This window comes from Seriola lalandi, unplaced genomic scaffold (assembly GCF_002814215.2).
Source record: "Seriola lalandi dorsalis isolate HSWRI2012SDOR001 ecotype SW California unplaced genomic scaffold, Sedor1 jcf7180002054889, whole genome shotgun sequence".
In the NCBI taxonomy this organism is placed as follows: Eukaryota; Metazoa; Chordata; class Actinopteri; order Carangiformes; family Carangidae; genus Seriola; species Seriola lalandi.
The window spans coordinates 319383-345831 of record NW_019525441.1 but is presented as its reverse complement, the minus strand read 5'-3'; the positions used below and the strand labels follow the sequence as shown (position 1 = coordinate 345831).

The 26449-nt window shown below is 41.1% G+C and overlaps 1 protein-coding gene across 1 annotated transcript in view; it reads left to right on the top strand.

Annotated features, from left to right (window-relative positions):
* Window positions 1-26449, top strand: part of plxna4 (plexin A4) — a 236378-nt gene that overhangs the window by 2840 nt on the left and 207089 nt on the right. The window contains exon 2 of the mRNA XM_087180100.1: window positions 20980-22328. Coding sequence (XP_087036226.1) covers window positions 21084-22328 — 1245 coding nt within the window. The 5' untranslated portion in view covers window positions 20980-21083. The remainder of the gene's footprint in view (window positions 1-20979; window positions 22329-26449) is intronic.

Genomic DNA, 26449 nt, shown 5'->3' with positions numbered 1-26449 from the left:
CATGAGGGGCAGTGTGGCTTCACAGGCTGGTGCAGTGGATAGGGTAATCCCATAGACTGTGCTTTCGTTCACAATTTTGAATTTGTTTCAATGGCACAGTTACATTAGGTGTAACTGTTTGTTGGATAATTCATCAGAAGATACATATGTTTATTAACACATAATTCAAATTTTACTTTGGAAATGTTGAAGTCATCATTCCATAGATGATTTTTTATAGCATTTACATATGTTTAGATGTGCTGTGGGCTGGTAGGGGAAAAAAACACCATAGTTGGCACCAAAGTCTGATGATTCTTTAATGGGCAGCTGAAAACAACCTTAACAAAAAACATTAGATGCTGATGGCTGATGTGTGGTCCATTAGTTGCTGTTTAACTGCCTGTGACGGTGAGGCAAAGGAAAGTAGCTTGCCTACTGGGCAAAGTGTCTCTACTGCATGCTGAAGTTCCTGTGTTTTTCTGTGTCAGTGTGACTGTAGCTGGCAGGCAAGCCTGTGCGATTGTGCCTGTTTTTTTAGTGTTAATGTGTATGTCAGCTCATTTCTGAATGTTCAAATTTGTGTGCTTGTCCTCTTAGTGTGTGTGTGTGTGTGTGTGTGTGTGTGTGTGTGTGTGTGTGTGTGCACATATCCTGCTTTTCAGAACTTTTTTTTTCATGTTGGCAGCCAGAGTCCTATTAAGCTGTCACGTGCTGTTATAATGGGACCCAGTACATGTACATGCTAGTATATCACAGTTGCACCACTTTTATTTTCTCCCTCTAGCCATCTCTCATGCTTTCCTTTCATCTTTTTTCTCAATCCTTCTCTCTCTCTGACTGTCTCTGCCTCCAGCTCTCTCCTCCCATATCTTTATGCCAAGCACATAACTTTATCTGTGTGTGTTTGTGTGTGGGGTTGGGCAAAAAAAATCCCGGCTGTTGTGACATTGGAATGACCTATGAGGCAGAATATAAAGTGAGAAGAAGACATGGGATGTTTCTGTCTTAGATAGGAATCAGGGAGATGTGGAAAGGCACCAATGTATCAGTGGGTTTGCCAGACTGCTCCGTTTGATAAGACCATGTTAAACGTTTCTCCCAGGTCTCAATGATTCATATGGAGCCGTGAGTCTGATATATAAACAGCTCTCTTTGATGCGGCAGCAGATGACACGCTGTGGCACATTGGCTCTTATGTTTGTGTGTGCCAAGCCGAGCATGACAAGCAGTAAATTAGTTTTGTTTCAGATGCATGAAATGATGGGAAAATTGCAGACAGTCTTAGGGCATTTTTTTCCCCTCTCGCTCGCTCTCATTTGCTCCCGGGCCGACGCCTTAAGTCCACGCAAGGATTAGGCCCTTAATTCTGTTTTCATCCTGCCTGTCGCAAAGAAGCATGGGCATGCATGCTGAAGTATGCATGCATGCGTGCACACACGTTTTATTAATCCATATCAGTCAATACCTCAGAGCTCTCAATATTTATCATGTAACCTAATTCATCCCTTGCTGTGTTCAGACAGACACTTAGAACGTTAGGGCTTTTTTTGTCATTACTCCATTTATCAATAGCAAGGGTTTCTTTAAGTGAGGCTGCAGGATCTAACTGTGCTTTGTTAATATGTTGCTTAAGTGTGCAATTCTTATGTGTTGTACTTCAATATAGTTATGACTGTGAGCCCCCATGTCAAGTTCTTGAGCATTAGGGTTTGCAGTGCTTGTAACATGTAGGGGTAGATGTTAATGTTAGATGTTGACAGTTGTATTTATGCTCTCGGCACTCCACCCTGGTCCCAGCCCTCCTTTAACCTTATTGGTTGTAGGAACTCTGGGGTCAAATTGATGAGTGCTGTATTTCAAAAAAAAGTTGAACTTGTCTCAGCTTGAAAAGAGGATCAGTGCTTACCTTGCTAGGTGCAAAAAGAGGCCAGTGACTTCTTTTGGTAAGCGCTCACAGCACCACCTCTCCTTAGAAAACGACATTGGTATCGCTTTAAAAGGTTTTGGTAGAGGCATGCACAGAGCTTTTATTATGCTGTCTGCAAGCTTTGAAAAAAGAGTGTGACCAGTACTAGAAACTGCCATGTAAAATGACTGTATTATTACTGTTATTTAAGTAGGTTGATGGAGTAGTTAGTACCCCTAAGTGCAGTGCTGCTATGATTGACAAGTGTTTTCATGCCCCTGTAAGAATGGCCCTATTGAACAGCACTGATGGTAAAAATACACAGAGAATGTAAATACTATGTTTGATTACTATACTTTTATGGTATAATATTGTTTCTTAGCAGGAGGGATCCTCTGTTTGGATGGCCAGAGGATTTAAGGATAATGATATGTCTTGCCTCGCCTTTCACCCCCACACTTTCTGTATCAGTCTTTCTTGTCTCCTGTCTTTCACTTCCTGTCTGCTCCAAGTGTCAGTGGTGTCAGGGGGCATCAGTATGCAGTGTTACTACAGTAATTGTGAAACAGCGGGCTCAGGGAGGACCCCTGCCATGCTCTACCCAGAAGGCGGTGGGGTAGGGGGAGGATTTGCTTTACTGTAATACCCTGCCTCCATCATCCCACCTTCTCCTGTCTCCCCCCTCCCCTCAGGATATATCATAGTCTAGCAGCATAATGTTGGGGATGTTACAGAGAGATTTAACAAGACTTACACAGGGTTTTGGTGTTATTCTTCTCTCTGTGTGCTACTCCCTTTTGAGTTTGGGATTTTGCCTTTCTTGAGTACTTTTTTTCTTCTGTTGATGGGATTTGGAATGGCTTGTGTCTGTGTGAATACAGTGACTGACTCTTAGCCAGGGCCTGACTCTTAGCCAGGGCCCAACTCTTGCCAAGTGCTTGGGAAAAGTTTGTTCTCTCCTGGAATAAGACATGTTTCATTTTTTTGTCGGGTTTAGTCGCTGACTTTCATCAGTGATTGGTATTGATTTTTGATTGCCGTGTTTAAACTTTCCAGGAAAGGGGTGACTGCATTGTAATGTGAAATTTTTGCCATGTACCCCAGCAAACTGGTGAATCATCACCCTGGTTAATCTGCAGTGTGTGTTTACTCATGCATGATATCATCCCTCAAGTCTGACACATATGTTTGATTTGTGTCATCCTTTCTCACTCCCTGTTGTGATGATAGTTAGGTTTGAGAATCTGCTATATTGTACGCTGAGGGCTTGCTGCATCCATGCTTGCTCTCAGCATCGGGAGGACCTATTAAATCTTTCCACTATAGTGACACACAGCATCCTTACCTGCCACCTACGCAACTAACTGTGTTCCTATGGCAACATGATTTGTCAACTGAGAACCCCGCTACAGAAATTGCCTTCACTGCTGTGTTTCCCTCAAAAAAAAATAGCAGGAGGGACTAAAGAGACATGATGGGTTGATACTGTGATGGACTTTTGACCTTTCATGTGACAATAACTGAGCTCAGAAGATTCACTATTAACTTTTATCTGCAGTGGGAAGAGGAGCACTGATACTTGTTGACACTCTAAGCACTGATGACTGTTGGTATGGGTATTGTATGCTCTCCCACACAGCAAGTCTTCATGATTCGAAACAGTGGCTGAGTGTTTGTAGTTATATATACATACCCTCACATAGAAAACAAGTAAATGCCAAAGTCCTTACATTTAAGAAGCTGAAACTAGCATATGTATTTTTGCTTGATAAATGGCTTATTTAACAAATTTTCAAAATAGTTGCTTAATTTTATGTCGATCATCTAGTCAATTTATTGACCAACCATTCCAGCATCAATGCACCAGGGGAAACAGGAAAATATAGTAGCGAGTGGAGATAACATTTAAATGGTTTTCAAATAAATAACCTTGCAACAACTAGATGCCCAGTATAGTGTGTGTATATAGACAAACGTTGGTTGTTATAACCAAGCCTTCCTATATTGAACACACAATCTGCCACCTCCCACACAGAGCACTGGGAGTTGCTGGAAACATCAGCACTACTCCGAACCCCAGATGACATACTAGAAGAGGAAAGGTTAGCCACTTTATTGTATTGCATCAAGCGTCCTCCTTCTGACTTTTTCCTGTGTTGGCTCACAAAAAGGACACCCTCTCTCTCTTTTTCTCGGAGTCTACAAATGTAACTGGAGAGAAAGCACAAGTTCTGAGAGAGGTTTCATCCTTCCCTCCACACTCCCCTTTCTTTGTGTCCATCCGTTCTGCATTGTCACGGCAGTCCTTCAGCTGAGCTTTGATTGGGTTGTTCTGGGCCCACCGGCAAATCTGGCAACCAGATAGTTGTGTGTGTGTGTGTGTGTGTATGTGTGTTTGTCTGTTTGTCTGTCTGTCTGTCTGTCTGTCCACATGTAAGTCAGTGTGTGTAAGAGGTTTTTCTCCATTTCTCTGGGCAAAGCAATGCGATGAGGTAAAGCTTGCAGAAAATCAAAGTATAAAAACGGCTATGACCAACTATGAAGAGACGAAGCAGGGGAGGAGGAGAGGAAGGGAGAGGGGTAAAACGCTGGATAACAATTTGCATCCTCTCACTTGCCACTGTGAATGACGGCTGGCTCAAAAGCTTGTCTGATGTGTTTATGCCATAGGCTTTTGAGGGCTGGAGTTGAAGGGAGAGGGAAAGTTTAAGGGGAGACAAACTGTGGGGAGGGAGGGGCTGTGGAAAGGCATGTAATAGAGTGTAAACCTACATGAACTCAGTTTACCCAGCTCTCAGTTTGTGAAATGGCTCACACACACATTTCCAGTTGATATTCAAGAAGGTTTTCATGTAAATTTGGAGTGTATTTCTTGATGTCAAACTGTCAGTTGCGTGATTCCTTTTAATCAAATTAAATTTACAATTAAGTATACTCTTGAAATTGTAATGATGACTTTCAATAATGAGTCTGTATAAAGTCATCACCATTACAAGAGAACATTCTCAGAAACACCTAATATATTTATGTACGCTAATTAACCACTTGCTATCTCTCTTTGCTGCAGTGTGACTAAAGGGGCTTTGCTGAACACACACTTGTATTTTTTGTTCACATTTCTTTGTTTTGAAAAGTTCACTACTGTTACAGAGGCCATGCATCCTAATCCTAAGTGATGGCAATGTTTACAGCCTGATGATGAGTCAAGGGTCCCGGTCCAGTGGCCATGTGTGGACATAACCAAATGTACACTGGCTGCTGAATTGGTAAAAAGGCTGTGTAGACGAACTCAGCCTCCCTTGACCCTAAAGACCTCTGCTCAACTTGTCTTTTCCTTTGGCAGTGGGACTTTTGGCAAATGAATTAATCTGCTCTGTAAAAGACTAACCCAAAATATTCTAAAATGGAAGAATTCACAACTCTTGTGGTCTGTTGCAATACTACACACACAACATATATTGTGTGTACATTTGTTTTTCAGGTCATCCTTCTGTCTTTATTTACTGCTTTGACCATTGACCTGCCAGTTTACACTCTTTAATTTAGCAGCATTTGAACTATATATATATGCTGTGTGTTAGTGTGTGCATTACATGACATGAATGTCTCCCCTGTTGCCTTGTTTGACTAATCAGTTAAATACTAACATTGTCAACATTTTCATAACCAGCCCAAAGGAGACTGTACTGTAATTATTGACAATTATTGGAAATTACTGGCAATTAACTATTATGGCGTCATGCCAACATTAGTTTTAGTAGTTTAGATAGATACATTCTTTCCTCATTAGACAGAGGATGAATGACATAAAATGGAAGAAGTGTTTTTGCATGCCTGCACAGTAGTGCACACATCTGTGTTCAGAGATGATTGGAATAAATTGTGGACATGTTAAGTTTGGAGAGTGGTCTAAATATCAGAGTATTTAATCACCAGCATTTCTTATTGTAATGACAGTAGCATTATTTTAGTCTTTCAGCACCCTGTCAAATCACTGACTCCTCACTTTCTCTTTCTTACTTTGACCTTTCAGAAAAATGACACAGCCACTTCTCCACTTCTGCTTATTTATCATGCCAGCTGTTTCTTCTTCTCTCTCTCTCTGTCTTTGCTCTCTATCAGGCAGTAGTTATAATACAGCACCATTTGCTGAATATGTTTAAAAATGGGACATCTTAGCTGCTGGAAGGGCACTTTTGACACATCATGTCAAACTGCTCATTTTTCAGTTTTCGGAGACCATTACTGCAGGGCTGCAAGTCTCTGCAGGTGCAGACAGTCTGTCTTCACTAGTATCTATCCCACATGGACTAACATGGCAATTTACACTGGATGGGAATATGAACAGGATGACAAAGTATGTCATATACTTCTTTTTTTTTTTTTAAAAGAAGAGTTGTAAGTAAGGTCATATTTTTCTTTCTAATTGAGGCAGCCACAACTTAAGAGCAAAGCAGAGTCAAAAGTAGATGAGAGATGACACATGCGTGTGTTGTGTGTGACATTATGCATCAGTGTCCCTGCATTGTGATTGAACAAAGTAGCTGCATCTACCTGGTGTGAACACACGCCCATATACATCAACTACATCCAATGCAATGTTCAGTTTCCCATTGAAGCTGTCAGATAATGTGTTGATAGTAATTTTGGAGGCTTTAGTGTGTGCTGTTGTTGGATGGAATTGTTTTTTTATGGGTGTCCTTGTTATTGTCCACCCTGCTCACTTATCAAGAAGACCACCAAGTATGAATGATATGGTTAACTTGAGTAAATGGATATCCATGCCCTGAAAAATGAAAGCTCCTTGAATATAATGTACTTTTGTAATTGTTAAGTTATAATAGTAGTGATTTTTCTTGGTTCAGTGGATAAGTGTAGACTAGTTTAGTTGGCAATTAATTGTGAATTACAGAAACAAAGGAAATAGCAGTTTAAAAGGGCACTACAAGCCAGTTGACTGACCTCATTCCAGCTGTGCATAGTAAACCAGGATCTGAGATCTTTAAGACTCTTCATCACCACTATGGATTATAAGGGAAAGCTGTAATCCATGCGCTTTGAGAAAACCAAATCAACCACTGCACTGATGAGGCTCACAGATGTGCATGGTACTCTTCTTTTGTGTGTGTGTGTGACGGAATGGGATGAAATAGGATGGATTAACATGACTGTTTTTGTCCAATAGTTTATTCCTTGTCCTTTGTACTGAGCTCTGCACAGGCACGTGCATACACATCACGCACACATTTAATAAACATAAACACCTCATATACTGAGCACATCTGCACACCTTGGTGTGTACCTCACAGACACCTAAAAGGAAAAAAACACTTTGTAGAAACAGAGTGAGGGATCAGAGAAAAAGCAGCAGTTTAATGTTTTATTATAATCACCACAAAGCCTTCTAAATTATCAAGCTTTCATGTCTAAGAAGTTAATCTCAGAGGTCAAGTCTGCTTTAGCTCTGTTCAGCACCAGCAAAAGAGGAAGACGGGGAAAGCAGCAGATACATACAGGTCACTGGAAAAAGGAAGAGGAAACAGAAACAGAAACATATGGATGAATATAAAGAATTAAGAAAAATAAACTGTGTAACTTCCTGTGTGGTCAGTGGTTGGTGATCACTAGCTTCATTTGTCAAGACAAAACATCTGAACTGGGGCAGGTCTGATCCTGTTTACAGGGACTAAGCCAGAAAACCTGATTTAGCCAAGGGTGACTTCAGAAGCCGTTATTTTGGCATGTGAGATAATGTTATTTTTTTCCCTCCGGCGCCACACAAGCTGTAACCAGTATGAGGTAAACACCATTGTGACAGTATTATCAATGTCTTAATGTGTATGAACAGAGTAAATGATAAAGTTGTACTGGATGTTATTGGTTAGTGTCGGTTACTTGCAAACAACTGAGTGTGACTCATACAAGCTAGTACAATGATCAGTTCACATATGGCAAATTGAAAGGGTGGAAAAAGTTATAGCAAGTATTTCCAAAGGGATTATTTTGAGGCGATGTCAAGTCAATGGCATTGTGACAACAGCTGTCCGGAAATATCGGGAATGTAAGTTGTCAGTGGTTGGTTAGACAACAGAAATCTGTTGTGCTACACTGTGAAGCTGTTGTGGGTATTTGACAGTTCTGTGGACTCCTTTGTTCTGTCTGTGTGGCCACATTTAAATACAATCCATACACATTTGTTTTTTGTATTTTTATTTCCACGTGCCAATGGTTTAGATCTGTGGGTGTTCATACTGTATGTTACGGTTTAAATTTACATGTGATTTCCCCAGAGGCACCAGTATACTCTCTGGGCTTGTCTCAACCTGGATCAGTTATTTAACTCTTGTACACCCCTCCCTTAACCTGTGTGTGTGTGTGTGTGTGTGTGTGTGTGTTTCTCTGTGTGGGAGGGTTGTATATCTGTCAGTTTCTCTGCTCTACATTTTGGCATGTTGTAGCAGGAAAAAATTATTAACTTTAATAATCGCTTGATTTGCATTGATGTGTTCCAGTTCCACAGCTCTGGTATTGTTCAGGCGGGCTCACTGGAATGGCTAACTGAAAAACATAAATGGTACAAAGTCATTAATATTGGTCTTAGTCTTAGTTATCTGAGCCTTTCCTGCTATGGCATGTCAATATGTCAGCTGAGAAATATTTGGTCCTTCTTTGTCTGACTCTCACCTTTTACAGTACCCTACTTCTTCCCTCTCCCTTCAAACCATATTTTAATTGTGAAACATATTAGTGTCCCTGTACACAACTTTTCTCTGTGAAGTTACAGTTCAGCCTTTCCCCTCTTCTTCTTTGTAAAAATGGTGACAAGACTTGTTGTCGATTTGCATTTGAAGTGCCTATTCTGCTCTACGCCCTGATGATTGCAAGTTCCATTTCATGGTGAATTCATTTTACCCTAACTTACCAGTTGTAGCTCTCTGTTTGGAGGGCAACCTTAAATAAGGGACACTCTAAAATATGGAAGGCATAAGGGAAGATTTATGACAGCTTTAGGTTCTACATTGATCATACAACCTCCTTTTTCCAAACAATCTCCCAATCCTTGATCAGTGTTTTCAGTAGACCTCACCATCTCACTCTCCCCATTCACATTACCTCTGCTGTATAGTCTTAAGCCGTTTTATTATGATTGGAGGCCTAAAGTGTGCTGTGTGCAAAATGAAGTGTTATAATTCCTGATTTATTACCTGCCTCAGTGGCACTGACATGCTTGGATATTGCTAGGCAAGAGAGGCAGGGAAAAGAGGAGAGCGACAGGGAAGAAAGACGAAGAGTGAAAAGCTAATATGAAAGAAGAGCTTTAAGGATGTCACCTTTGCTGGAAATCAAGTCTTACCACAATTCAGCGGGCCTGCCTACATGATGATTAAAACCTCAGAGGTCACACCATGCCTGTGTATGTGTGTGGATGTCTGCTTGGGTGGGGTTTGTTGGTGACATTGGTGTGTGTGTGTGTGCGTGTGTGTGTGTGTGGATAGACTACATATAAACCAAGTATATGGTTTTCTGATTTTATTGTTGTTTGCACTATAGATTGTTTCATAGTCAGACTGGCTATAGGGAGCCCCGGGAGAATTCCTGATGGGCCTCCACACTGGTGGACCAGTAAAAAAAAAATCCAAATTTTATTGGCCCTCTCTGTGTACTTGTCATACATTCATTGGGAGTGCGCTGCGTGTGTGTTTTGGGAGTGGGCTCACATATGTAATCAACCCTCACTGACGTGGTGAGTTGAGTGTGTTGGGTTTGTATCAATGCATAATGCAGTAACTTTAACAGGGCAAATGGGAGTGGATCAAAATGAGCCATGATGCTAACATACGGGTTTGACCAATTATACATATAAAAAAAAAAGGCCTGCATCTAATACAAGCCTGCCTTTATTTACCTTAACTGTTACTTTCTGCAGTTGAGGTAAATAAAGGCCCCTGGTCAATTTTTGAGGAAATGCAGTAGTTGAAAACTATTGAGGATCTGCTGTTAACACCCCATGATGATGTAATTGAAATTATTCACACCAGATCTTTTTGAAAGACAGCCACCAGGTAAAGTCCAACACTTAGCGAGCAATGATTTAACTTAATCACTCACTCACTTACTCACTCACAGACATTCGCAGATGTAGCAGTGGCCAATGGTATGGTTGGTCCAGCCAAAAATACATTGGCTGATGTTACTACATAATGTGATGATAGTGATGTATCTATGATATGCTACAATTGGCCAGTAATATTGCTTCTCAGGCTCTTACACAGATAGACACAAGCACTTCACTTATCCTTTTGCAGCACCACTGGAAAAATTCTGCCTTGAAGGTGACAGACAACAAAGTCATTTCTGTGTCTTTAACCAAAACACACAGACATACACACACACACAGAGCACACTACACTGATGTGTCGTGTTTCAGTGTTTTTCATACTGCAGCAAAACATCCAAAGTCATTTCAGCTTCAAGCAAACTATAACTCATAATTAATTACTGTGTCGAGAGGAAAAAGGGGATACTGGAAACCAGAGATGAGACTGAAAGAGAGGGCAAGAGAGGCAAAAGAAAAATAAGGAGGGGGGGGTCAGAAATTTCACTGTCATGGAAGAACAGAAGAGCTAAGGGAGAGCTGGAAGGAAAAGAGGTACAGGGAAAGAAGAATGGATGGATGGATGGAGAAAGAGAGGGAGGACGTGTTGCGACATAAGATGGTGCCAGACGGCAGGCGATGGAAGCGAGAGCTGATTTGTCTACACGGCCCTGCATTCCTGTCTGTCCGTTAGCTTGGGGAATAAGGGAATTGGGATAGAGAGAGAGAGAGAGAGAGAGGGATGGAAAAGGAGAGGGAGCTAGAGGCTTTGAATTTGTTCTATGAAAGCAGCTGTCAGACAGTGCCTAGCAACACCATTTAAGAAGGATTCTTGGCTGCATTTATAGTAATTACAGCAAAATATCTCTGCCTTTTCATTCCAAATGAGCTTATATGGCACAACATGGCTATAACTAGGGGGCAGTTTGAGGAATGATTGAGAGGATATCTTCTTTGTCAACACAAAATATGTTGTGTGTGCTTCTTTTTAAATATATATTAAAGGGAAATATTAAAGATATGCTCTGCTCTTTTCATCAACACATGAATTTTTAAGCTTTTTGAAAACACTCCATAACAGAAAGTGATTATTCATAGTATTACTTGGACCTGCAGCATCCAAGTAATGGTCATCACCTTAACCTGTATGTATACTTTCTTTTGTATTGGTTTGTTATTTTGCATCTTACACTGTTTATTAATACATGTGGATGAAGCTCTTCAATCATAATCATTTTCGTAACATCATTTGTCTTATTACAGTCCCTGATGTTCACTGATGAGTTGCTTGTGTGTCTTTGCCGGGACTTAGTCATCCTAATTGAATCCAGAGCTTCATTAAGTTCACCCTGTAAATGGTCCTCTCCGGTCACTGCTATGTGTTCTAGTCAAACCCAGAGGCTCCTCCCATTCAGGAAGTTAGACAGCGTTTAACCCAATCCCAGTGAAGCGCTGACAGTAGGCCAGCGGGCTCTTCAACAGTCCTCCTAATGACATTAGAGCCCCTTGATCTGCACTGATGATAACACACTCCACCTATCTCAGCCTGCATCAGCACCCACTACACAAAGGCCCAGCCTGAGCCAAGAATGTGTGTGTGTAGAGTTTGTCAGTGTGTGTGTTTGAGTGACCTTACTTTGGAACCAAGGACTGTTTGAGTGCCGTACTCCCTCAAGGACTCTGTCATTCCCCACTCTCGCAGTGTAGTAACCCCACTAGTGATATTGTAACCAAAGACGCAATGCAGAGATTGTTTCTGTACAGAAAACATTCTGGAGGGGCCTGACTCTGAGTGTGTGCTTAGAAAAATGAGTGTGTTTGAACCCTATTCTACTAAGGAGGATTAGTAAGTCTCAGATGTGAAAGAGGAAAAGAGGGGGAGTGGCAAAAAATGAAAGAGATTGAGCGAGGAGAGGGGATGGGCAGATGTCAGCTATTTCTCTAAAATCCAGAGGGGTTGTCCAGTTGGATCATTGCCTAGACCCCTTCTTTGAAATGCTCTGACTCACTCTATGAGACAGAAAGATAGACAGCTAGCTCGGAAGAAAGTGAGAAAATATGTGACACAGAAATTGGGTTTATGCTTGACACACTTATACTGGATCAGTTCACTATACTTGGCAACACTTCTTTCATACAGTATCTTTTCAGGACACATATTTTTTCAGCATTTTGCCCCTTTTCTACTGCTAACTCCCACTGTTTTGGGATTGTGTGGACAAGCATGTTACTTCTGATACACATGAATTCACTAGCCACTTCTTTTTATGCAGAGTTAAGGGGAAGTAACATGTGCAAACATCCATGCTATCCCACCCACCATCACACCTGGTTCCCCTCAGGAATCCTGACCAATCAGTAGGGGTCTCCACTAATGGAGCAACAAGGACATGATCCCTCACAGGCTTCCCACCTACAAACCATTGCAATTGTGTTTGGCGGGGCACCTGGCCTTTATCTCACTGTAAAAAATTTTTAAAAAAAACTGTTCAAATGGTGCCATTTAAAGTAACCCGGGGCTTTGCAAAGTCATTAATACCATCATTCTGTTAGGTTAATACATTGCAACTGCTATGCAGCTGCCATGAACTGCAAAATCTGTCTGGTTAAACTAATTTCCCTTGAAAGTTGTAGGTGCAGATTTTAAAACTTGATTTAATAATTAAAAATAATATGTTATTTTCAGCGTGTTGATGCTTGTAAACACTGGGTTAATTACTACATCTGTAGTACATAATGTCTGAGGCTCTCAGTCAGTTTTCTGTCATTCATATGATATGTACCCAGTTGACAGTGGAATCCTAAGGCTTTCTTTGTAATATCAACAGCTCTGTGGTGGATTAGACCTCCTAACCCTGATCTAGACAGGGTATCTTGTGACAGTAATCCATGCTGCTAATCCACGACTTGATGTAAACACCAAGGACACCCCGCCTTCTCTCTCTATCCTCTCTGTCCTTCTTTTTTTCTTTTCTACTGCTGCCTTCCTGAGAGAGATGAGTGTGCCATCTGTTTTGTGTATCAGCAGGGGTTGGCTTAGCTTGATAGGTATGTTAGACCTGATCACTCCATCATTATTTAAGTTTTTGTCTGGAGTGTGTGTGTGTGTGTGTGCGTGCGCTTGTGTTTGTGTGTGTGTGCGCGTGTAAAAAGACCGCCCAGTTATCTACTGCACATCTTAATTTTGTCTTGATGTGCTTTATAATAACATAATTCAGCTTCAGTGATGCGTTTGTCGATGGTTGTCGTTTCCCAGAAAAGGGTTATGCCTGGCCCCAAAAGAAATAGTTTTAATTATTGAATAGGAATGAAAACAATTGTTAGTGGCTGCTACTTTTACAAATACTTGCAGAAAAATTGAAAATATAGACTCACCAAGCACTTTATTAGGAACACCATACTTGTACTGGGCACGTCGCTCTCAAAACTGCCTCAGTTCTTCGTAGCATGGGTGCTACGAGATGTTGGAAACATTCCTTTGCATCGTATCATTTCTGCAGGTTTGTCAGTGCACATTCATAATGCCAATCTACCATTCTATTACATCCTAAAGATATTCTATTGGATTCTGATCTGGTGACTGGGGACACATTACTCCGTTGGGTTGTGCCATTGAAACGATGATTGATTGGTATTAATGGGCCAAAAGCGTGCCAAGAAAACAATCCTCATGCCATTACACTTGCACTACCAGCCTGGACTGTTGACACAAGGCAGGTTGGGTCCATGGATTCATGCTGTTGACACTAAATTCTGACCTTACCATCTGCTGTTGTAGCCAGTGTTGTGCATGAATACACTGAATTGGCGCCTTCATTGAATATGCCCATGTTTGTAGTGAATGGATAACTGAACATATGCATTTGCAACTAGTGAATATGAGTGTGAAGGTGGTAGTAATGCACCAAAAAGCTGTTCTCCAACTGCCAAAACACATCAGAGGAAGAACTGTGCTTTACAGCAGCACCTGAGGATTTACAGCACCTGGTCTGGCTACTTTGATGTTTGATGTGAACATTAACTGACCTATATCTGTATGATTTTATGCATTGCACTGCTACAACATGATTGGCTGATTGGATAATTGCATGAATAAGCAGGTGTTCTTTCTGGGGGAAAAAAGTGCTTACTGAGTGTATGTTAAGGGACAAAAGTGGAATAGCATGAATTTCAAGATATAACAAAAGCAACCTTTTAGACGTAAAGGTGCTAAATCCATATAAGGACATGCATGGTTGCATTGCATTGAATTAGTGCTACATTCGTGTCTGCATTCATAAGGAGACTTGTACTCATTTGTATGTACATTTTTGTCCATACTTTCAAGAAGTATATAATTGGATTTGTGTGAGAGAGAGTGTATGTTCAGGTTGTCAGACTGGTGATAATGAGTCAGGAATCCTCCTGTGCTCTGTCCCTTGCTAATTCTCTTATTCCTTCAGGCAGGCAAGGTGTCTTGTATTTGTTGTTGTTTGGGTTCGCTCTTAGCTACAGCTTCTCCGGAGCGGCATGCGTGCATAAGCAGAGGCCTGGGCTTTCCCCCCCAGCCACCAACAAGCTGCAAAAGCCTCAGTTTACTTTGCTGTAGTTTAACTTGGTTTTTGCCAATGTTGTAGTGAGGTGGGGCATTATGTGCTGTTGTTGGTGCCAAGGTATAATGCCAGTTTGTGTGTGTGCTGAGGGGCATTCCTGCTTTGTATGCTTTCGGTGTTTGTGTATTTTATGCAGAAGTGTCAAGCTGGGGTGTGTATCGTGTTGTGGTCTGCATTGTGTCTGTGTGTGGATTGCTGTTTGTGTGTGTGTGCGTGCATGCTTGCATTCGTGACTATGATTATGCTGGATGAGTGCAGGGACACTGTTTTCCTCCACTCCCAGTGTGTGGCTGCAATGCAGAGTGATGCTTATTCCTCTGATCAGTGCCAGAGCTCAGCAGGGGAGGGAGATGGGTGGAGGATTTTGGGGGGTGGCTTCATCACTCCAGTCAGTACATCTACTGATCTGGGACACACATCTCTGTCTGCTTGTTTTCTCTCTCTCTCTCTCTCTCTCTCTCTCTCTCTCTCTCTCTCTCTCTCCCTCTCCCTCTTCTTCTCCCCCCCCCTCCCTTGCTCACTAGTTTTTGCTCCCTTTGGTGTCAAAGTCACACTGAGTCTCATACTTGTACAACAATTACTACTTCTGCTACAACTACCACTAATAGTACTACAACTGTAACTACTCATTTTCTTTTCTGCTACTAGTACACCACATCCTGCCCCAAACCGTTTCATCCAAACCATTCAGGACTCATGCATGTCTCATTATTACAACTTGGAATCCCAGTGCTTAGTGAACTGACAAGCAGTGGGACATGAGAGATGTAACCAAGCTCCCAGACAGACCTCATGGTAGCAGTTCATCTCATAAGAGCAGGTTCATAGCCTAAAGCAGTACTACTACCACCATCCTGACCCTGCCAGCTGATATCAGATCAACCAGAAAGGTGCACGCCCAATACACAGAACGAATGAGCACAAATGGACAGAGTAGTGACTGACAGCACTATTCCCAAAGGGGCCAAAGCCACAAAATAACCAAGAAAACAGAGAAAAAGAAAAACAGTCAAGCATTCATTTACAGAAAATAAGTGTAAATTTTACTGTACTCTACAGTATAGGCAGCTGCTCTTATTATTCTTAAAATGACTTATGAAATAAAACCTGTGGAAGTGAACCATAGGGTTTCAAATGACAGAATAGATTATTGATTTGCTCAAGTAAGTCATTCTAGAGTTTAGAGGCTCTGAAAGCAGAAGTTTGTTCACCTTTGGTCATTGATTTATAGTTTGGAAACACAAGCAGGGCTTTGCTGAGCATCTTTAAGACTGATAAGATTAGTTGAGGGTTAAAGTGAGGGTCAAGCTACTATTTAACTTCTATTCACCCTCTACTACCTACTCTGACTACTGTTTATGTGCTAGTCCATGGAGTTCTTTAACAATAGTCAACAAAGTCTTAAAATAAATTGCAAATATAGCTGGATGCAAGTGCTGAACTCTTCATTTGGTCTCAGTGGAGATCCCAGCTACAACATCCACTACAAGCAAGTTTTTTCTCTGACTATCTTACATCGATCTGTCCATCCATCCATCATCCCCTCTGTCTCCCCATTCTAAACAATTGGGACTCAGCACTGAGTGCACCTTCTTGTAGCTAGAGCAAGACATGCTCTTAACATCTATGTTACTTCTCTCAAACCTCACTGACCTTTCTCTCTTTTCACTTTGTATGGCTGGGTCCTCTGCTTTTCTCCACATTCTGTTCTTCTGTCTCTTAAACCTTTGCCACCATTGTGCCTCTGTGCCTCGTTCAAGTCTATTTACTTGTTATGCAGTTGTTTTAATTGTTGTCTATATACTGTATCTGCTATAGCAACTGTCATTTATTCACTTCCTCTCACCCTGTGACAGATTACCCTAGATAAGTGTGCAAAAAGCTGTATTTTTTTCTTCATGAATACAAAGGATTATGTGTAATTACTCTAGTTCTTACTCACTCATAATCTCCTAATCCCATTTGACTCATAGTGTGTTTTATGAATGTGATAGTTATTTTTGAAAATTTTTTACACTGTGAGAAGTTAAGCTGTTTACCAAAGACTTTGACAGTTTCTTCATTTCCAAGTCATTTCTTCAACATAAATGTCTTGCCCCCCCCCCCCCCCCCCCTCTCAGTCCCCAGCACTATAAATAGAAGGAGATTATTTTGTCGAGGCTTGCTTTTTGTTGTGTCTTCTCCAATTGTCATGTCTGGCCTTGGCTCTCCATTACTCAATCATTGCCAAAGCAAAAATGGCTCCTGACATATCCATAATAGCTTTGCCTAATACTGTTGTCCCTGAAATTAGCTTTGCAGCATCAAAATACTTTAGCTGAAACAGGGCAATTTGGAGCAGTTGATCTTTCAACTTAACTGGTTGTTTGTGTGTTGTCTGAGGTTTTGAGCAATACTTTTGACAGCTAGACTAAATGTACTGCATATGTGAGAGATCGAATAGAAAAACTGTCATCTGCTTTAGTGGGGTGGGGGTGGGGTGGTGGGGGGGCTCACATTTTATCCATGTGCCAAAACATTTCTGGTGTGTTGCCATGTCAATGCCACTTCACCTGATGGAGCTCAGACACATCAACTAATTCTCTTCTCTTCTCTTCTCTTCTCTTCTCTTCTCTTCTCTTCTCTTCTCTTCTCTTTTCACATATTTTTAAATGTAAATGCAGTTTCACAGTTTGAGCCCCCTGGCTGGCAACTGACAGCCTTAAGGACAGAGAAAAATGAAACAGGAAAACAAAAACATCCCAATTATTTTCTAAACACTGAGCTCAAACTCAGTTTTGATTCTCACAGATGGTGATAATGCACACACACACTCCTGTTTTTGCCCACATTTCCAGTGATACTGGAAGTGTGTAAGGAAAGAGTGTGGTGCTAATCATCGTGAATTCATTAGCACTCTTTGATGTCTATGGGGCTGTGAATGTGTGATTGTGTATGTGTTTGTGTCAGCCAGCCCAGAGCAGCCAGCTACGCACTCAGGTCACACAACTTAAAGCTCCCTATATCTTTTTCATCCCATCTGCCATACTTGCTTGCTAGTTTTTTGGATATTACATAGTTTCACAAACTTCCACTAGTTTGTCAACTTTTTATATAAACTATCAGTCAAAGCAAGCGTGAGTGATTCATTTTATAAGGTGGATAAACTATTTGATCGATGTAATTAAGGTATTTTACTTTCATGCTGTAATTTCATCTTGATCTCAAACGTGATCACCTTCTGTTCTTTTTACCAGCAATATTACCTCTTTTAATATGCATATATAAGAGCAGCCAAGGGAAAAGGCATGTACTAATGGCACACAACAGGATAAAGATAAACTATGTGTTAGAATAATCAGTCCCTCTGTGTGTGTGTCTGTATAAATCCTCGGAACCATAGCAAGCTTTAATTAATGGCGCTTGATGATCAGCAGGCAAAGGCAAACAGAAACTAAACGAGCTTGCCCCCCCGTCAGGGAGGATAATTGCATTCCACCAACAGATTCATGTGGCAGACACACTGCCATTGCAGGGTACCACTGATGAGGATGTTTTGTTTTTTTTTCTTTTTTTCTTTTCTTTCAGGGTTTCAGTGTTTCATGTTTGCAAAACTCCCATATATTTCTCAAGGGAGACTTCTGGGAGCCTGTCCTTTCTCTTGTTTTTTGTTTTGTTTTTTGGATGTGAGTGTGGTGGTGTTCATACCCATGAGGATAGGTGGATGTGAAGGTGACATAACGGCCTCTCCCTCTGTCTGTCACTACGTCTCACGCCCTTCCTTTCCCTCTTAGTCTCCTTTTTTCTTACTTCCTTCCTCTCTGTCTCTTTTTCTATTAATAAAAACAGCTGAATAAAGTTGTCTGGGAATTTCAGAGGAACACTTTGTTATGGCTGTCCCTCCTGCTAGGTAAATGAGAGGTGGGAGCTCCTGTACTGTTCCCTGTGTGAGATTAATATGCAGCTCCCCTTTTATTTTTAGAGGAACATTACGGGCTCACTGTCCTGTCATTACTCCTCAAGTAGCAGCAGCAGCTTCCGCCAGCACCTTTATCTAAACCTCTGCCTCTCTCTTTTACGCCTGCCCTCTCAATAATGGCTGGACACAACAGGAGAAACTCCTGAAAAAATCTTTCTAACTATGTTATTTGTGTGTGTATTTTTTTGGTCAGACTCTCATGTGTATTTTTTAACAGAAACTGTTTACTTTTGCAACAGAATTTTGTCACCGTTAGTTTGTGATTGTGTACTTGTTTCAGTAATTTTGTCCACAGCCTATATTTCTCTACTCCTGTCTCTCCCTTTACCCACCTCATGCCTTCGCTATAGCTATGTTAATGATTACTCTTTGACTCACACTCATCCTTGCACAAACACACACATCTGAGGACATGTCACCTTTTGTATCTCTATCAGTTTTTATCCCTCTCATTATCCTCTCTGGTCCTCTTATCATGTGCTAGGAGGCTGTCTGCTCTGTTCTTTCTGTCTTTCTCTGCCTGCCAGGAGATGGCGGGGAGATTGGTAAGATTGCAGTGGGGTTGCATTTGACATCACCACAACTTGTGATTGCTTGGATATGAACCTGAGGAGAGATCTGTGGCAGGATAATGTCAGGTAGTGCCATCATTTATGGGAGCAAGCGTTCATAGTGATCATACTAAAAAGACGACAGACTTATTTTTCGAGTTTGCAAACTTAAAATGGGAATATTACGCTAAAATGAATAAATGAAAATAATGGAAAAAGGTAATTTTTGGTATTTTAAAGCTATGACAAGAAAATCTTTTTGGCTAAGACATGAAAATATTGGATTTTTTTCATATTTCATTTTTATTTCATTTGTACTATTTTTTAGCAGTGACAGTTTAGCTAAAACACACCATGGCACTGTTCAGTAAAACTATCTGTTTTGCTAATGGAGATTTGATGTGACAGACAAGCTCTGACATAGCTCTACTATGTGACACTTCAAAGTGTTTCTGTCTTCACCCTGTACCTCTCACACAACAGCACACAGATTATAAACTGAATTAGAAAAAAAAATGTTATTACTTGTACTATTTTGACATATTGACCATACTGTAAGCACCATGCACAATACACCTGTTACAAGTTAATACCTTGATCGCAGTTGCAAACCCTGTTGTTAATTTTATTGTTCTGATTAAAATTTGATGTTAGAATCGATTTTGTATATTTTTACGCACAATGAATTGGTATATGTAGGAATACAAGTATTTCTATTATAGTATTTTCATATCACAATGATGATGTTGGTTTCAGTATAATGTCGGATCACTAAACCAGAATAACATTGTGACATTTCAATGCAAGATATGATTTGGATTAGTGTTGCAGAACTTTCTTACGTGTGTGTCTGTAAAACTAATACCCTGATACTACCTATGTGAACACTACTCCTCATGATATCCGGCTTGCCACTGGAGAGATCTAATGAGCAAGCGACACACACAGGGGACCGCCATGTTTACAGGAAATGCTGTCATTTCCTCTTGATAATCCGTGCTTGTATGCATCTTGTACTGTATGCAAGGTACTTTGAAAGTATAGATATAACAGTGCAACCCACTGCATGCAAAATTTCCATTAAGTGACATAGTTTTACATTTATTTCTGTGTATTTGTGTGTGCACCTGTCTGTTGTGGCTTTATTTGTATTGCTGAGACTTTGCAAATGACCCAAAGACTATAGGGAAATGTATTTCTGCAGCCGCTTGCATTTCCTCCCTAATTGTTACTTTTCTGCCCATAACCCTCCCACATTGTGAGTGTGAGTGTGTGTGTGTGTGTCTGTGTAGGTGTGTAGGTATGTTTAAAGAGAGAAAGAAGGTCCTTTTCTCTCTGCTAGCAGTGTCAGCAGGTGAGCAGCCCTATTGGGAGAAAAGAGAGAAATCGCCAAAGCATGCAAATTGCTACTCCGAGGGGAGAATCAATTAGGTGCATAGCAGCCGGAGCAGAAAGGCAAGGAGGGGCGGAGAGGGGCAGGGGTCCATGCAGAGAGATGGTGCAGAGCCATGCTGATCACCTCCTCTGAGACAATGCATTACTCCTCTTCTGTCCCTTTCTCAATCCATGAACTGATCCTACTGGCTGAAGCTCTCTTCGCACTTTGATTTCTCTCTTTGAAATCTCTACTGCGCTCTAGCCTCATTCTTTCTTTTTGTCTTGCCCATTTCTTCTCCAATTATAGATTGTTCTAGAGTCCCTCATGTTTGGCCTCTTCACTGGTTTTCCTCATTGTTTTTTGTAATGAAGTTTTGCTTTAATATGTGCCAGATAGGACTTAAACAGTGACCACATAATGTCTTCATATGTATAATTTATATCTATTAATACCATGTGACAGTTGCCTTGAATGTAATTTGCTGGTTGTGACAGAAGTTTGTCTCTTTCTTCTTTAGGTACATAATGTCCTCCATCTCAAGAGAGGCTTGATCCTGATTGGCCGACAGTACTGGTCTGTGCCTCGTTCCCTCGCCTCACCGCTCCCACCGTCAGCACAGCCATGACAGCCCTCACCAGGACATGGACCTGCTTTTTTGTATGCTGCTTCCTGTTTAGTCTGGCGCTTCATGTGACATCACAAACAGTGGTGCAAGCCCCACAGGCTCACAGTGCAGGCTCCCAGGTGATCACAGTGTCCCTTCAGGAGGAGGAGTATGCATCATTTCATGCTGAGAACCCTGAGTGGACATTCAACCATCTGGCTGTGGACTATCGCAATGGCAATGTTTATTTGGGAGCCGTCAATCGCATATACAAACTGTCTCCGGGCTTGGAGGTGCAGGTATCCCATGAGACTGGCCCAGATGATGACAACCGCAAGTGCTACCCACCACGTATTGTCCAGCCATGCAGTGAGCCGTTGACACTCACCAACAATGTCAACAAGATGCTTCTGATGGACTATCGGGAGAACCGGCTGCTGGCATGTGGCAGCCTCTACCAGGGCATCTGCAAACTCCTCCGTCTAGATGACCTCTTCAAACTAGGAGAGCCCTTCCACAAGAAGGAGCACTACCTCTCTGGTGTCAATGAAAGTGGCTCTGTGTTTGGCGTCATTGTTTCATATGGCAATGCCTCTCCGGACATGCTGTTTGTAGCCACAGCAGTGGATGGCAAGCCAGAGTATTTCCCTACCATCTCTAGCCGCAAGTTGGCCAGAAACTCAGAGGAGGATGGCATGTTTGCCTATGTCTTCCACGATGAGTTTGTGGCCTCTATGATTAAGATCCCTTCAGACACTTTCACTGTCATCCCAGACTTTGACATATACTACATCTATGGCTTTGCCAGTGGGAACTTTGTCTACTTTCTGACTTTACAGCCTGAAATGGGGGGTGGCCCGACTACTGGATCCTCCTCTGCTGGGCGGGAGCAGGTCTACACTTCCAAGATAGTCCGCCTTTGTAAGGCAGACACCGCCTTCAACTCCTATGTGGAGGTGCCCATTGGATGCATTAGTGGCAACGTGGAGTACCGATTACTTGAGGCGGCCTACTTGTCCAAAGCTGGTGCTATCCTGGCACGCTCACTAGATGTGGCACCGGATGACGATGTATTGTTTGCTATCTTCTCGAAAGGCCAGAAGAGACGTCCACGTCAGGCCTCCCAGGACTCTGCACTGTGCGTTTTCTCTCTGCGGAAGATCAATGAGAAAATCAAGGAGAGGCTGCAGTCCTGCTATAAGGGTGAGGGCACGCTGGACCTGGCTTGGCTCAAAGTCAAAGATATCCCCTGCAGCAGTGCGGTGAGTACTACTATAATACACACATTTTGTGAGTTTGTAAGTAAACAAATTTAATGACACTGTGGAAGTACAAAAACAATATATAGATTTTGAAGAAGAGCAATCGCTACAAATGTTTATAATCCAGTTTAGAATAGCAGGACTGTATCAGAAGATCATATTTATTTCCCACATACTGTGCATGCACAGTTATACAAATTATGTGGTATTACATCCAGAACAGCAGGTGTCGAGCATTTATGTGTAAAGCAGAACTGAACAAACACACTCATTGAGGAAAAGGTAATTTGTAAGACTGCATTAAGGAAAACAAATCACCAATGATTTCTTATTGTTTCAATAATTTCTAATTGAGGGACGCTACAAGTGAGGATCTCTGGAGGAAAATCAGTTGTGAAGGCTCTATGCCATGTTACTATAATGAGCTTGGGTGCGCTGTGGGAGGCCTTCGTGAACACAGTGTTCTTGGGTGGGTTCACGCTCCATCCCATAACGATGAGATGTTAACCATCCACTGCCTCTTTTAATCCTTTCACCCTTTAAACAATGCAGCTGAATGCTCAGCCAAATTACCATAATTCTATTCTCCATAACAGCATTACAAATTCAGTGATTCAGTTCATTTGATTTCTCACTTTGTGCGCATAAAAAAACAAGGTTAAATTGGGTGGTGCATGTTTAGAACACCTTCACAAGTAGCCATAGCTATTTCATGCATTTTTTTCTTGATCTCATAGTACATCATTAATAAAATCGGCCAACCTCAAGAAATAGAAAAATTACTTTGATCACACTGAATTGTTAGTTATCATGTTCTTCTACATAAGAAGCATGGATAAATGAACCATGGGCTCACTTGCCAATTTTGAGTTCAGAGAGGTGTAGTTAATGGGTTGAAATAAGACCTCACTGAAGTGGTCTGATTTGCAGAATATAGATCAGTTAAATGTCTACTGTTGCAGCTGGATGGTTTCAGGGCATTGATTATTATTTAATTAACAATGCAACCTATAGATAATCTGTGAAACTGCATGTACAGTATTTCTATACTTAATGAAATAAAGGCACAACTTGCGTTCCACCTCCATAAGCTTTGTAGTATTGGATAATACTGGTGGGCAAAGACTAAAATATTTTAACAAGAAATATAATCATTGAAACGACAAATAGTGTCTTCCTCACTCAGGCCAGTAATCAATATTATCCACAAGAGCATCAAAGGGAAATTTATACAGCTACAACACTTCTAACAAGATTTTGATCGCTTGGTCATGGTCATATTTCAGAAACATAAATTTGATCCTCTCATTGCCTAGTCCATATTGCTCTGACCTTAGCAGTGCACTATCTCAAGACATTGTGAAATTGACCCTCTCCTGTGTTTGGTTCTGGAATCACGGTGTTTATCTATTAATCTGTCTCTGGCACGGCACACGTGCCGGGGCGCCTTTGTCTGCTGCTTGAGGGCCTGATAAATCATGCCTGGGGTGAACTGTCAGCAGGGAGAGGAAGCGTGAGGGAGCACACAGGGGTTAGTGCTGAGGAATGATGCCATTTCAGCATGCGCCACAGTATCGCCACCACCACCGGATAAATTAGACCCTGCTGAACAAGTGACGGTGGACTCTGCAGGAGATAAATGAGTTCTGACACACATACACACACATGCCACCACAATTGTAAGTATGGCTTCTGCGGAGATGGAGATGGTGGCTTTTAGAGGCTGAGAAATGTTTTTTATAAAGTAGAGTAATGGAAAAAAATAACTTCTGAACACTTATTAAGTGATTTGTTAAAATGCAGATCAGATAATTCTAGGCTGCTTTAGAGTGGAGCTGACGCTTAAGCCATAAAAATGTGGACACACTACACGGACAAATCAGAAGTTGAAGGCCTATTGCTTGAGCATTAGTAAATTAATAGACGTAATACATGGCCATATATATTCCCTAGTAGTTTTTTTCACAATGAGAACATGTTAAATGTTAAGATAGAGGGTTGTGGGGAAACATAACGGTGTGTGTCTGTGATGCATGGTTGTCTTTCTAATATCTCATGTTTGATTTTTATGAAATGTTGGTTGTTAGTCTCTGATTAATTCCTTTGCTACTTTAAATGATGCATGACTGGGAGCGCGATGTCTCCCATATCATCAGAAATACACTTTGAATTTATCATTCACATCCTCTCTCCTGGAAACACGCATGCATGCACGCACACACACTTGCACACATGCACGCATTCACACACGTACAAAACCGCAAATATACCAAACAAGGTTACTTGAATTGTGAATGGCAGACTGCTTTTTAGGATCCTGCACTCACAAGAGACACTAATTGTGGAGTTCCACAGCCACATAAATATCTAATAAGGGTCTTTGTCACTGTCTTACAACTCTCTACAGAATAGAATTCGATTCTATTTGTGGTGGTAGCTTTCTTAATTATTAAATAATAACATATATATGGTCCTCCACTGCAAATATTTTAATTGCCAGGTGCTTTAAGACAACCAATTAACTGAACAATATTCAAAGTTCCATTGCTTCGTGTTGTGTCAAACAAATAACAGGCCACACCAACCGACCAAGTTGGTTGTTTACATATTGTGATTGACCAGTGAGCTGAGAGCAGCAAGCCCAACACATGCAAGTAGCAGGCTGTGATGCGCACCTCGAATGACAGGCACACAGAGAGGGCAGATAAAGAGACTGACAGGGACGGTAAAAACTTAATGGATTTTTTCACGGTCCACTGACCCACCGATGCATTGCTCCCGATGGCCAGCCCGTCTATGACAGACGGATGTTTGTGAGAGAGAGGGAGGGACAGGGCCAAAGAGAGTCTGAGCGAATAAATGCGCTGTGCACATCTGTACAGTGAAATTAGATTTTATCATTTAAAATAGTCAAAAAACAAACTGAAAATATTTATGTGGTGGTCAATGTCGATATTGTGCCAGGCTGCCAAAAAAATCAATGTATGGGAGACACTGTATACTGTATGTGGACAATGTGTGCAGCTGACTTTTCAGATACAATATATATTTTTTAAATTTAATGTAACCTATTAAATATGAGCTGAAGTTGGGTTTAAAATCAAACTCTAAAATTCCATGTCTAGTGAAAAGCTCCATTTAAATGTTCAGATTCTTCAATTCCTTAAAGGGATTCTGGCCCATATTTACACCTTATTTGCATTTTCTCCCCACATTTCTATCCAATTTCTTACTGGAGGCATCGTCAGAGCTTGCAGCTTTGCAAGAGGATCTTGTTTATTATAAATTGCATTAGTGTCTGCTTGGAGAAGGAAATACAATAATTTTTGGATGTCTCTTTGACATAAAATCGACTTAAACAATTTCCTCCTTTATAAAACTTACATTTTTGATAGGTAAATAAAAATTTGCGTCTATAGAGTCAACATAACATTCTTAACAAATCATTGTGATCACAAAATCTCCCTTTTAAACTGTAGTAAAATAAAAATGACTTGCACAAAATGACAGACCATTAAATTTTTTTAAATGGTGGGCTGCATGTCACTTTTGACTGTTAGTGTAGAAGGAGCTTAGATGAGAGGGAGCCTTGTATTAAGGGTATGCCCCTTTATCTTGCCCTCTTCCTCGCTTAGTGTCTTCCTTTCTCTTGCACTATCCTCCCTGTTTCTTGCTTTCTCTTTTTCTCTGACTCTTTCAAATGCTGTCGTGTTTCGAACATGATGTATTTTTCCTCCAATTAGGGAGAGGATGAACATCTCCCAGGCTCATTAGAGTAGTCCTATGGACCAACATGAGCGCACACACACACACACACACACACACACACACACACACACACACCAGGCTCACACATATTGATGTGGATAAAATGCATTCATACTCAATGTGGATAGACTTAACCACATGTTGTGTACACACTTTCGCCGCTAAAATAGATGCATGACAGCCATGACCACAATACCCCCTCACTAAAATAGGAGCCAATTGTTTGTGTACTAACAACCTTGCATCACAATTCATGCATCATGAATTTTAAGTAACATTAAAATATTCATATAATTACATACTTTTTTCTCTGCAGTGCAAAGTTTTGGCATTCATGAAATGAAAAATTCCTT